The 13070-nt window shown below is 53.7% G+C and overlaps 2 protein-coding genes across 2 annotated transcripts; one reads left to right on the top strand and one right to left on the bottom strand.

Annotated features, from left to right (window-relative positions):
* Positions 1 to 313: 313 nt before the first annotated feature.
* On the bottom strand, positions 314 to 6694 carry GID4 (GID complex subunit 4 homolog). The gene is made up of 6 exons (XM_063414820.1): positions 6213 to 6694; positions 4948 to 5007; positions 4048 to 4155; positions 3349 to 3450; positions 2230 to 2360; positions 314 to 1060 (listed from the first exon to the last, which is right to left on the bottom strand). Exons 1-6 carry the CDS (start codon positions 6564 to 6566, stop codon positions 997 to 999), a joined length of 819 nt encoding a protein of 272 aa, XP_063270890.1. The 5' UTR covers positions 6567 to 6694; the 3' UTR covers positions 314 to 996.
* ATPAF2 (ATP synthase mitochondrial F1 complex assembly factor 2) lies at positions 6636 to 12479 on the top strand. Its single transcript, XM_063414819.1, has 8 exons — positions 6636 to 6914; positions 8157 to 8201; positions 8523 to 8668; positions 9092 to 9189; positions 10048 to 10128; positions 10275 to 10387; positions 11163 to 11278; positions 11875 to 12479. The coding sequence occupies exons 1-8, from the start codon at positions 6770 to 6772 to the stop codon at positions 12010 to 12012; spliced, it is 882 nt and encodes a 293-aa protein (XP_063270889.1). The 5' UTR covers positions 6636 to 6769; the 3' UTR covers positions 12013 to 12479.
* Positions 12480 to 13070: the final 591 nt, after the last annotated feature.

Raw genomic sequence — 13070 nt, 5'->3', positions numbered from 1 at the left:
CAAGCAGTGGTGGTGAAGCATGAAGGGGGAGTACAAATGCTGAGCAGGGTGAAGCTGCTCAGCGCTTGCGCTCCGGTCACGTTCCCAAAGCTTAGCTGGATACACGGATATAAAAACACAGACATTCCTGGTTTTCAATGTGAAAACAGTAACATGGAATCGAGTACTTGTGCATTTGCCATAGGGTCCTTTGGAAAAGGAACCATAAAAATAGATTCTTTTTTTTAATAAAAGTCTTTTTTTTTAACTTTTTTTGACTTTTTTTTTTTTTTTTACCCTTAACTTAAGTAAAGAGCAAATATACACCTACAAGCAGAGTTCAGATCCACTTTACTGAGAGCCTGGAAGTCCGTACATCAAATTAATTCCCAATGGCGTATCCAGACACCGGAACAGCTCCCAGCTCCAAAGGGCCGGTGTTCCTGAAAGATCTGCAGCTCCAGCTAACCTTGTTAGCCAGCAAAGCCTCACTCCAGCCTTACCTCAGCCAACACTCCCCAGCAGACTCCACAGCTGAGCCTCACACCCAGGGCCTGGCTCTGGGAGCATCAGAGCTGGAAATCTGGGCAAGAAACCCAAATCCTGGTGATTTCAACCCACTTCAGGATATAACAAGTAAAACATAAGCCTCGAGCTTACATTTCCTCATTTCTCAGAGGCCAGAGCACTGATTCCAGCTACTGAGAAACAGCTTCCAGAGGAGAGCCGGGAGGAACTTCAGTGACAGAGAAACGAGCTGTGCAACAAGAAAGTGCATTAAAGTAGCTTAAAACCAGAGTAAAGATCAAATGGCCACTCGACAGGAGGGAGAATCAAGCTCCAGCAGCTCCTCAGGCTGGGTGAGTTCACATCCAGGCTCTCTCTCTCTCTCTCTCTGGAGTCCAAGGGGCAGGAGAGAAGCGTGCATTGCCGTGCTCCCACAGGGACACAGTCCTCCCGGCAGGCCGTGCCCTCCTGCCCGCCTTGCTTCTGGGCGCTGTCAGATGTGGACAGCCGTCATCGGAACTCGTAGATAGGAGCGCTGTGCTCGGGGACGTGTGTTAAATTCAACGACTGATACCTGGCAGGGAAGGAAGGGAGGATTACACCGAGCTCCTGCTTGGCAGCCACTGAGCAGACACTGCTGGCTGCTCCTCTCTCTCCTTTTACAGTCCCAGAATGCTCAGGTACCCAACAGCCACTTCCCACAAAATCCTGACAGGACTCAGCATTGCTCCCCATCACTCTACAACTCCCTGACAGGAGAGTGCAGCCAGGTGGGGTCCCGTCCTTTTCCCACACAACTAATGACCGGACAAGGGGAAACAGCCCCAAATTGTGCCAGGAAAGGTTCGGGTTGGATATGAGGCAAAAATTCCTCACTGGAAGAGTGGTTTAGACCTGGAATGGCCAGGGAAGTGGTGGAGTTACCATCCCTGGAAGTGTTCAGAAATCAAACAGACATTACATTTAGGGTTTAGTGGGAATGGTGGTATTAGGTCAAAGGTTGGACTTGATTTTGGAGGTTTTTTCCAGCCTTAAGGATCCTGTAATTCCCACTCTGGTCCCTCTGAGCCGCCTGCAGTGAGGCAGCGTTCCAGGGGGGCCGACTGTGGTGGTTTTTCGGGCTCCCTTTGAAGTTCAACAACTTTCAAGTTCAAACAGTGTTTGCCACAAGTGCAAATTACACTCGAGTCTTTCAAAGCTCAGCTTGAGGGAATGTATCTGAAAGCCTCCTGGTTCCTTCCCTCCCCCTGAGAGCTTCCAGCCATCTACCTGCTGCTCATGACAATGATCCAAGGGAAAAGAGCTCTCCACAGTTCGTTGTTTCCAACAAAAAACCCACAAATTAGCTTTGACTGTTCTCTCCTCTTAACGGCAACACTCCGAAGACCTTGGAATACAAAGCACTGGCCTGACAAGATTTCTGCCTGAAGGGATCAACAGCCAAGCTGCTCCTTAGGAGAGAGAACTGAGCTCCCTCACAGCACCTCTCCAGACCCAGTATCATCTTCCCTCCTACACCCTGCCAGCCAAAATTCCCTCCCCTTTTCCACAAGGGCAGCACTTTACACCACACCAATGGACTGCACCAGCCTGCTCAGGCCAGTCATGGCCCACGCCCCTCCCTTCTGCCCCAGGGTCCAACCACCAGCCTGAATCTCCTGCCTGGACACTCCCAAGGTTGTGGACAGCAGGAGAGGAGTCACAGCTTGGTTTAAGTCTTCAGGAGGCAGGGAGCTTCCTTACCATTCTGAACTCCTATGGTAGTAATAGCCCTCTATAGATGCTGCTGACTTCTGGAAGCAGATGTAATAGAAACCAGCAAAGGAAGCACCACTGATGTCCTTGATGGTGTGATCTGGGACTAGGAACTGCTCCTGCATGCAAAACACAGGGTGCATTTAGAAACGTTGGTCAAATACAGCCCCAGCCCAGCCCAATCTGCCCTCCCAACCCAAATCCTGGCACCCACTAACATGAAGACATTCCTGGCTTAGCACTCCCTGAACTCTCAGCAGGCCAGAGCAGAGACCAGAGAGTCCCTTCACTCCCTGGCACTGCAAGCACCTCACAGGGAAGCAGATAACTGAGAACAGAATGAGTTTTAAGAGTGCAGGAGATAGTTCCAGCTCAACACCTGCCCCCTGCAAACTAGAAACCCAATGCAAAACTCGGAGTGAGAGCCTGAGAATGAAAAGAAGGCTCCAGGGAATTTTCACTGCAGCTTTTCAACACTTATGGGAAGGCTGGAGAGAGACTTTGCACAAGGGCATGGAGGGGAAATGGCTCCCCACTGCCAGAAGGCAGGGTTAGATGGAATACTGGGAAGAAATTCCTCCCTGTGAGGGTGGGGAGGCCCTGGCACAGGGGGCCCAGAGAAACTGTGGCTGCTCCATCCCTGGAAGTGCCCCAGGCCAGGCTGGACAGGGCTTGGAGCAACCTGGGACAGTGGGGAGTGTCCCTGCCCATGGCAGGAGGGTAGAACAAGATGAGCTTTAAGGTTCCTTCCACTCCAAACCAGTCTATGGTGACTCTGTGATGATCCCAGCTGAAGAGCAGAGCTGCAGACTGGCCAGTCTGCATCAAACACAGCCCCCACACAGGGACTGGAGACATCAATTCTCTCATCCTTTGAAGCATCACCAAACAAGATTTTCCTGTTGAGTTTTCAGCCATGACTGCAGCCCTTAAGGACACAATTAGCTGACTAGACACGAGTCACACTGGAGCTTGCAGGAACAGTGGGGTTTGGGGTTGGCAGGGCGAGATCTTTCATTAAACCATCACAGCTGGAAGAGCTCTCAGACACCTCAAGTCTCTGCCAGTGCAAGCAGCTCATCAGAGAAGGAGACAGGCAGGGTTTACCTTCCATCTCATGAAGACGTAGTCCCCATTTTTTAGATCTTCATAATCAAAGTCATCAGAGTTAAATGTTTTTGCATACTGGTAAAAAGCCTGGAACTTCCCCTGAAACAAAAGAAAAGAAAAGAAAGTATGCTTATTCCAGGAATAGAACTTCTAGTACCAGCTGCTATTTAGGAGGGAAATCTACTGACACTCACAGCAATACCCAGCCTGGCTGGAGAAGCTCCTGCACTTCCAGAGGAAGGTATTTTGACAGATATATAACAAATATCAAAGCTTGGCAAACAACAGCCAAGGTAAACATGGAGATATGATCAGGTGGCTGCTGTGGCCTCAAAATACAACAGCAGGTACACCATGGCCTGAGCAGGGACACAGGTACCAAGTGCCCTACCTGTGCTAGTGGGATCCCTTTCCCCCTCTCCATTCCATTTTGCAATAAGTCCTCAAAAACAAGGAGTGTGTTCCCTTAGGGCATCTAGAGATGGGGACTGCTCCTGCTCCCTTCCAAACCATGGCAAACAAGTGGAAAACACGACATCCCCTCCCTCATCACAATCACAGCTTGCTGAAGATCTATTTGCAAAGATCCCAATGGGAGAAGGAGGGAGACAGCCAGAAAGGAGAGGTCTGCAGGCCTTTGTGCCAGCTCTTGCACGGGCACACAGTGCACCTCTGCTCCAAAGCAGATTTATTTACCCAGTGTTTACGATCCACGTCTTCATCGGCGTCCCACTTGCGCGTTAGGAACGGGTGTTTCTTACTGATTATCTCTCCCTCAAAGAATGTGGTGAGGGTTGGGTACTCCTGGCAGAGGGGACACAAAGGTGAACTCACAACTGTCACCCATACACACAAACTCAGAGCAGACAATGCTCCGTGCACTCAGCAAAAAGCATCATCCCCGGGAGAGCTCTGGGCAGTCTGAGGCTGCTGCTCCCACCCCTCGTCCTGCCCCACACCTCTCCAAGGCTGACTCTTCCACACCCACAGCCTCCATGCTCCCATTCCAGCCTTTCTCCGCCTCTCTCCTCCCTTTATGAAGCCAGGAGCTGTGTCAGAGCTGGGCTGAGGGAAGGTTTTGCAACACAAGTCTGATAAGGAGCAGTGCAGGAGGCTGGAGTGGCTCAGCCTGGGAAAAAGGACCCTCACTCTCCAAACTCCCTGACAGGAGGGAGCAGCCAGGTAGGGGTCGGGTTTTGCTACAGAGAACAAGGGACAGGACAAGAAGAAATGTCCTCAAATTTCAGCAAGGGAGGTTTAGATTGGGTATTAGGAACAATTTAAAAGAGTGGTTAAACGTTGGAACAGGTTGCCCAGGGAAGTGGTGGACCTGGCTGTGTCCAGGGTCAGTGGTTGGACTCAATGATTTTAGAGGGCTCTTCCAACTTTAAATGATGCCATGAAGCTCCCAGCTGCACCATCACCTGTGACATTTACAGCCAGCACCATTCCCCAGCCAGCACCCTGTGACCAAATCTACAAAATCCTCAATCCCTCCATTTCCTATTTCTGGCAGCAGCTTCTCCCACCCCACCAGGGGGAAAAAAAAAGCCTTTACACAGCTCCTTTTTGTGTTGTTTTGCACTTAACACTCACCTCTGTAAGGCCTTTAATCTTCAAGTATCCACAGAGATAGGAGTTTTCCATATCCACATGCTGGAAAAGAGTGCAAAGTCCAACCATAAAAATAGGCATGAAGGTGCATGCTTGATCCAAAGGTGTTTCTAACCCTTCCAAGAATAATTTCAGCTCGAGCTGGCACACACTGTCCAGCTCACTGCCCAATATTCACACTGCCAGCCCTCTTCCACGATGGGAACCACTGGAAAGATCATTTGCAGGTGCCCAGACCACCCCTGGCAGCCCCCACATCCCAGGCCTGCTCCCAAGGCAACACTCTCTGCCCAAAATTCTCCAGCAGGAAGGAAATCCCCTTTCCAGCCGGAAGCATCTGACTCCCAGTGTTCTCCAAGAAAAAGCATCCCTGGAAGAATCACCCACACCCCCAGCATTTTGCAGGAAGCCTTTCTCTTAAATCTACAGCTCTTATGCCACCTGTACTTTGAGTTATCAGGTTGTATCTCTCTGCTCCTACTGTGCAGAAACTAGGCAAGGATTTGCCTGCTCCTTTAAAAGCAGGGATTTTCCAGGCTTTTCCCCCACATCTCCAGATCCGCTTTCAAAACACGAAGTGAGTTATTCAGGGAAGTGCAAACCTCCACTGTGAGAAGATGGATCTTCCCCACCTGTGATCAAAGGACGGCAACATTTCCCTGTGCTCAGCACAGGGAGAGCAGGCAGCCCCCTCTCCTCAGCTGACACAAGCAAAACAGACACGTTTTAGGCACAAAAGCAGCGTTTTTAAGCACAAAAGCACAGCCAGCCCCTGTCAGGTGGCAGCGTGTAGTGGAGCTGAGTAGCCATGGGATGTCCCCACCACAACAAATCTCACCAGGAACATGGAGAATTGAACATAAAAATACCCCGCCAGGCTTGGAATCATCACAGAATCACTGAGGTTGGAAAAGACCTATGAGATCATCCAGCCCATCCTGTGACTGATTCACCACCGTGTCAACCAGACCAGAGCACGCAGTGCCACGTCCAGTCCTTCCTTAAACACCTCCAGGGATGGTGACTCCACCACCTCCCCAGGCAGCCCGTTTCAATATTTAATGGCCTTTTCTGTGAAGAAATTTCTCCTGATATCGATGGATACCGTGATGCGGGTGCTGTCGCACGGGGCCGGCACGGCGGGAACGGCCCCGGGGCCTGAGGTGAGCCCGGGTGCCCCGCTCGCCTCAGGCCGCAGCGGCCGTTCCCGCCCCGCCAGGGCCCGGCTCGCCCGGCCGCCCCCTCACCTGCATGACGACCTCCACCTCGTAGGCGTTGCCTTTGCTGCGCTGCTGCCCGCGGAATTTGGCCCCGCTGTAGAGCAGCGAAGTGGCCACTCCGGGCTGCGCCGTGTTGATGGGGGGCGGCGGCACCAGGCTGCTGGCGGCCGCTCCGGTGGCAGGGGAGGAGGCCGAGCTCCCCGCCCCTCCAGCGCGGCGCCTCTCGCTCCGAACCGGCATCTCGGGGGGGTCCCCGGGCGCCAGCGTGGCCGGGGCCGGGGCGCGGCCGGGGGACGCCGCCCGCTCCGCTCCGCTCCGCTCCCTCACGCCGCGGCCGCCTCTGGGTCGGGGCCTCCCGGCAGCGCCTCCGCGCGCTCCCATTGGCCCCTGCGCGCGTGCCTGAGGGGCGCCCCCTCACTCTGATTGGCTGCTGGCGCTGCCCCGGGCGTTGATTGGCTGTGCTGCCCCCTGGGGCTGCTGGGAAATGTAGTTTTTCTAATGCAGGCGGCGCGGATTGGTTGCGGCCGCCGGCAAGATGGCGGCGCCCAGGGAGCGGCGCTGAGCGCGGTCGGGCCGAGGTTGCTATGTCGTCTGTCGCAATGTGGCGCGGCTGCCGCCGGCTCTGGTGGGCTCACTCTCCGCCCGCTCGGCTCCCCCGACCGCCTCCTGCAGCTTCCGGGAGCTGCGCGGTGGGGCCATGCGGGCGCCGGGCCTATGCCCCGCCAGCAGGTGAGGGGGCACCGGGGCGGCTCCAGCCCCGTTTGGGGAGCTCAGCCCGGGGTCAGCCAGGGCAGGGCTGGGATCGGCACGGCCTCGGTGCTGCGGCTCCCCACCCCCCGTGCCCTTTCCCTGGCGTTAAATGTGTGTTTGGAGCGGGCAGGGTTCACTGGCAGCACGGCCGAGCCCTCACTGAACCAGTTTGTTACACTTGTTCCTGTGTTTGTTGGGTTTTAGGGATTTTGAGGGAATGAGACTCAGACGAGGGGGTTCGGGTATGTTCGAGTCCACGTATCCTATCCAAAGATTTTGCTGAAATCGTGTGGGTTTGAGAAAAGTAAAATTAATCTCATTTTGTCGGAGGTGAAGCTGCAGAGTCGCGGTGACTCATGGCAAGGTTTTGGGAGCCACTGATGAGCCTCGGGGCTCCTCTGGGGTACACACACTTTAATCTGTTTTCAGAACTGTGCCTGAGGCCCCTAAGCTTGCAGGTCGCCGAGCCTGAGCAGATCCTTCCATTTCCCCAGCGGGAATGTGCTTTTTTTAGCCTGGAATAGCAGACCTGCAGCCTGACCTGCTTGCTGTGCCCTTCATGAAACAGATTTATGGGTTTGGGATTTACAACCTGGTTGCTGTTGTCAAGGGAATGGCTCGTGGGTTCCTCTATCCTCGTGGGAGGGATGTGAGCCTTTGGAATGTGTGTAATCCTGCTCTCACGTGTTAGGAGTGCACGTAGGAGTGCTGGCAGCAAAGGATGCTCCTCGTAAAATGAGACCTGAAGTTTCCTCAGGCTCACCTTGTTGGTGAGGCAGGAATACTCCTGAGCTGGACTGAGATGTTTGGGCTGCAGGGAGCAGTGTCCTTCAGGGATTAATTTGTCCAGTGTGACTGTAGTTGTAGAATCTGGACAGGTTTACCGTGAAGCAAAACTCCTGAGGAGTGGTGGGACAGGTCTGCTTGGGAAACCAGCCCTGCCACACTCTGAGGCAGCAGAGCCCCCAGCCTGGCAGGAGGGAGGCTGGTTCTCTTTGCTCCCTGGCTGTGCACAGCAGCATTGTGGTTGTCACCAGTCCCCTGCTGAGTGCAGCTCACAGCTTGGAAACTTTGGATGAAGGGCTGGATTTCTGTGGCCAGGCCACCTTGACATCACCACAGCTCCGTCTGTTCTGAGCTGTGATGGGGAGCAGGGGAAGGGGCTGAACATTCTCTCTTTGCCCTCTGAATGTTCTCCTTGCCCTCTGTTTCTGTCCCCAGAGAGGAAGAGGTTCTACCAGAACGTGAGCATCTCGCAAGGGGAAGGTGAGTACGGCTGCAGGGATGGGATTGAGGGGCTGATCCCTGGGAGAGGGACCCCACACCACGTCAGTGTGGCACCTGCAGCCCAGGCTGTGCCAGCGGCACGTTTGTCACCAGCTGCTGAGCCCCATCCTCATCCACAGCAAAGCTGCATGGTGGGAAGCAGCTTCCAAGACCAAATGTATCCAAGTGGTGGTGGGAAACCTGAGTATTCCTTGGTCCCATCAGCTCCAGCTCTGCATCTGCTCCCGCTGTGGGGTTGTCTGTTGTTCCTTAGTGCCTGCTCCTCTTTGATTCCCCAGGATTTCTACTCTGATTCCCCAGGAGGCTTTGAAATAAACCTGGACCACCGAAAGCTGAAAACGCCCCAGGCCAAGCTCTTCACGGTCCCCAGCGAGGCCTTGGCCATTGCGGTGGCAACCGAGTGGGATTCCCAGAAAGACACCATCAAGTTCTACACCATGCACCTGGTGAGCAGGGCAGGGGGGAGTGCTGAGACCTCCAAATGCAGAATGTGGGCGCAGCAGGTTGTCCTGCTCCTCATGAGCAGAAAGTTAGGACTTTCTCTAGGCTGGGCAGGTGCCTGTCTAGAGGGAATCTGTCACTGGGGGAACTTGAGAAGGGCTGGACAGTATTATGGGGAATATTGGGGCAGGAGGAAACAAAGAGCTCTGGAGCAGTCCATGGCCCTTCTTCCCTGCTGCTTAATGGGCTGTTTCCAGGGGTTCTGAAAGATTTGAGAAGATACCTGTTACATGAACCGTTCTGTGGCCCTGCACCCCTCAGTTGTTCATCTGCCTCAAATCCCTCTGCTTCTTCTTGGCGTTGTGCCGTGGAAGCTGCTGCTTCTTCAAGCCTGGAATAACAACATTTTCAACTGCCTTTATCCCCAGACCACCCTGTGCAACACGGCGCTGGACAATCCCACGCAGAGAAACAAAACTCAGCTGATCCGAGCTGCTGTGAAGTTCCTGGAGACAGACACAGTCTGGTACGAGAGGGGGGCCCAGCTGGAGTTTGGAAAGAGGGTTGGGTAAAGGGAGGGAAGACATCTGCTCTCATCCAGCCATGGCTCTCGTCTGTGCTGGCTTTTGCCCAAGGGTTTGAATTAGTTTAGATCAGTCCTGCATGTGCAAACCTGGTTGGAGTCTGTGCACCCAAAGAAGGAGCATTGGATTTGCCAGTGCTCTGTTGAACTCTGTTTTGGACTCCTCCATGCTGGGCAAGGGTGAGAGCAGTGGGAAATGAAGATCTTGGAGAAAAGAAAACATCTTTGAAAGGCCTGTGGGGATCTGTCAGCCAGTCCTTGGTATTCCTGTGCCAATACAGATAGCTCAGACTACTTGTACCAGTCCCAAAATGCCCCTCATTCCTTAAAGTCCCCATGAGCTGTAGGATCAAGCCTGTTCATGCCCAGGCTCCTGTCCCAGCCTCCAGTGGGACAGGAGAGAGAGGAACAGGCTTCTCCCACCTGCCCCTGTGGCTTTGGTCAGACTGGGGGCAGGGAATGCTGAGCTGAGCCACTGGGCAAGGAGAAGCAGGAGTGGCCCCACACAGAGTTGAAGTGGGGTTTGTATCCTCCTCTAACTGCCAAACCTCACTTCAGGCTGTGGCTTGTGGCTTGTGGCTACCTGCAGTTGGCTGGTTCATGGCTCTGTTTCCTAGTAAGACAGAATTGTCCTTCCTGGAGTAACAAAAAGCACTGAATCTGGGGAAGAGCTGGGGGATTGTTCCCTGTCACTGTGGACAGGAGGTGCCTGTTCCATTTGCTGTGGGTCTGGTGGGTCAGTGTCCTTCCCAGAGGTGTGTCCAGCCTGGGAGTGACCATCCAGTGTGGTTTTGTTCCCAGCTATCGTGTGGAGGAGCCTCCAGCCTTGGCAGAACTACAGAAGAATGAATGGGATCCTGTGGTCACCTGGGCTGAGAAAAGGTGAGAGCTCAAAGCGTTCCAGGCTGCTTGAGGTCCTGCCCTGCTGAACCCAGGAGCTCTGGTGCTTGTGTTTGCCAGTGCCTCAAGCTCCATGAGCCTGGAGCCTTTCCCCTGGGCTTTGCTAAGGGTTTGGGGGATCATTCCAGGTACAACGTGACCATTGGCTCCTCGACCAGCATCCTGGGGCCAAACATTCCAGCCAGCACCAAGGAGACTTTTGTCAGCCACCTGGCATCCTACAACATGTGGGCCCTGCAAGGTGAGCGGGGCTGGGAGCTGGGCTCAGGCTGGGCAGTGAGGAGGTGGTTCCTCTCCACGGGCAGGAGAGTGACTGTAATGTTTTTCTTCTGCTGCTCCAAGTGTGGAGGTTTATGTTTTAAATCTGCAGGCCAGACCCTGACCTGCTTTTGTCACAGGCAGGGATTCTCTTCAGTGCCACAGTTGTTCAGGAGCTGACTGTGCTGTCCCATGAGCTGCTTGCTCTGCCTTAGCACAAATAACTTCTTTAATGCCAAACCTTCTAATGATTTAATCCCTAGCTTTGTTGTTACCAGGAAAAGAAATCAGGCTTAGTACTCCAAAGTGCCCACACTGTGCACTGTCCTCACTTTTTCATCCTTATATCCTATTTAATCTTGCCTGAATCATCTGAATGACGCTGAAAGATAAAGAAATGAAGGGGGGTTTGCTTTTCTGCAGACCTGAATGAGCAGCAGGCAGTGAAACCCACAAAAGGCACAGAATACTTGAGCCTGGATGGATATCTCTTCCCTTTGCACTGGGAAGGTTGTGGCAGAATAAAAGGAGGCAGTGCCCAGGGCATGGCCTTTGTCACTGTGGTGGCAGGGCCAGCACAATGCCCTGTGCCTGCTGTTAACCACAGATCTGAGTGCCCGCGTGCAGGTGGGAGGATCTCTGGCCCTCCCTGAGGGGGTACCACAGCCTGCCTGTCTCTTCAGAGCATGTGAAGTTGCTGCTGTAATGCTGCAGAAAACAGCCATGAATCTTGTTTGGTTTGGGTTATTCCCTTGCAGGTATAGAATTTGTAATCACCCAGCTGAAATCGCTGATTCTGTCCATGAGCCTGATTGACAGGCACATTACAGTAGAGAAAGCTGTGCTTCTGTCTCGCCTGGAGGAAGAATACCAGGTAAATTATGTTACAAAACAGCCCTGTAATTCAAATAGCAATAATCTCAGCATGACAAATGCATCCCCCACCACAAATAACTGGCAAGGGAAGTGCCTGCTATAGCAGGAGACGTTCCACTCCACCGGTCTCCCTGTCTGAGAGTGTTTTGGAGCGTGCTGCTGCAGAGCAACACCACGGGCACACCAGCCCAGAGTGCTCCCAGGGCTGCCAGTTTCTTTTCACAGAGCCCAGATGGCTGCTTTTCTCCCTCTCTAATCTCAAGTGCAAAGTTGTGGCTGGCTTTTCCTGCTGAGGGTTATCCAGCCTGGAGACTTTGGTAGACACCAAGATATCAAGCTTGGTGGAAATTAGCCTGGTGTGAAGCTCTCCTTGTCCCAAAAGTGGCTGAAGTTGGGAATTTTTTCATCCTGCTGTTAAGAGGCTTTACCTCAGACCCCAGTACAGATGAAGCACATCCTCATCTCGAGATATCCCTGCCTCAGCAGTCGAGGATCATCTCAGTTCCTGGCAGGGGGGTTACCTGTGCTTCACAAACATGAGAAGGGAAGCTGAGAGTTGCTTTCAATGCAATCCATGTTCCTCCTCTCCCTCAGATTCGGCGCTGGGGGAACGTGGAGTGGGCCCACGACTACGACCTGTGTGAGCTGCGTGCTCGCACGGCAGCTGGGACTCTCTTTGTTCACCTCTGCTCAGAGAGCTCGACTGTAAAACACAAGCTGTTGCAGGACTGAGGCAGCTGGGCAGGGCACAGAAAGAAAATGTCCAGCTGGGAATTGCTGGCCTGACCCAGTGGATGGTAGCCATCTTCCTGCCATTCCACTTTTCCTGGGATCAGCTTCACGTGCTGCGGTTTTGTGGGCAACTCTTCACTTAGATTGCCTGCTGCAGTGCAGCAAGCAAGGAGGAGAGGTCAAGGTGAGTTTCCTCTGAATCCCCAAGCCAGCAGCTCCATCCTCTCCTGGTGTCTGTAACTCATCAGAGGAGCTCCCATGGAAGAAACAGCTTCCTGGGCAGGGCACGGCACAGACATACCCAGCATATGCCACATGTCTTCATAGCTGCCAGCTCCTGACACACACTTGTTATGGAAATCTGAAAACAGACTCTACTGCATCTGTTGTTCATCCCTCGGCGTGCCTGTCTGTAACACCAGGGTCTCTGTGTTCCATTAAAGACTCGCCCCTGTGAGGTACCAGAAGCTGCGTGTCTTTGTTTTAGTCACCAAACTGGGGGGTGGGTCCTGAGCTGCCTGAGGTTGTGGGCAGGTGCTGGGATGGCTCCAGGTATTAAAAATCACAAACCAGAGCAGACACTTAACTACTGTGTGAACCACTCCATGCAGCTGAGGAGGTAGCAAGGAAACAACTGTGTAGTCCTGGAGCAAGAGGGGTAAAACCTGGGCTCCAGCCATTTTCAGAAGCACAGGGCATGATGAGCACAATCTGCATTTGACAGGCAGCATCAGCCACGGGGTTTTCTGCGTCCTGCTCTGTCCCTGGTGTGCACACACAGCCACCCTCTCGTTTAACCTTCCCACCTTCTCCTTGCTGCCTGCCTGGAGCAGCACCGCCCTGGCCAGCACCATTCCTCAGCAGCTGCCCACCAGCGAGCGTGGCAGCGGCTGTCACCGAGCAGGGAGGGGAATTAATGACTCCTTGCTTGGCTGTCGCGAGCGGCGGCGCGTGAGCTCCCGTGGAACCGTTGATTTCCCTTCCTGCTGGCTGGGGGCTGCTCTGCTCACGCTGCAGAAAGCCGCTTGTGAGGAGGGGTGAGAAGATGAGGCTCCCAG

The sequence above is a fragment of the Prinia subflava genome, chromosome 17, assembly GCF_021018805.1.
Source record: "Prinia subflava isolate CZ2003 ecotype Zambia chromosome 17, Cam_Psub_1.2, whole genome shotgun sequence".
NCBI classification, from domain to species: domain Eukaryota; kingdom Metazoa; phylum Chordata; class Aves; order Passeriformes; family Cisticolidae; genus Prinia; species Prinia subflava.
Note: the sequence above shows the minus strand (reverse complement) of the source record. Positions and strands in the feature narration are given on the sequence as shown.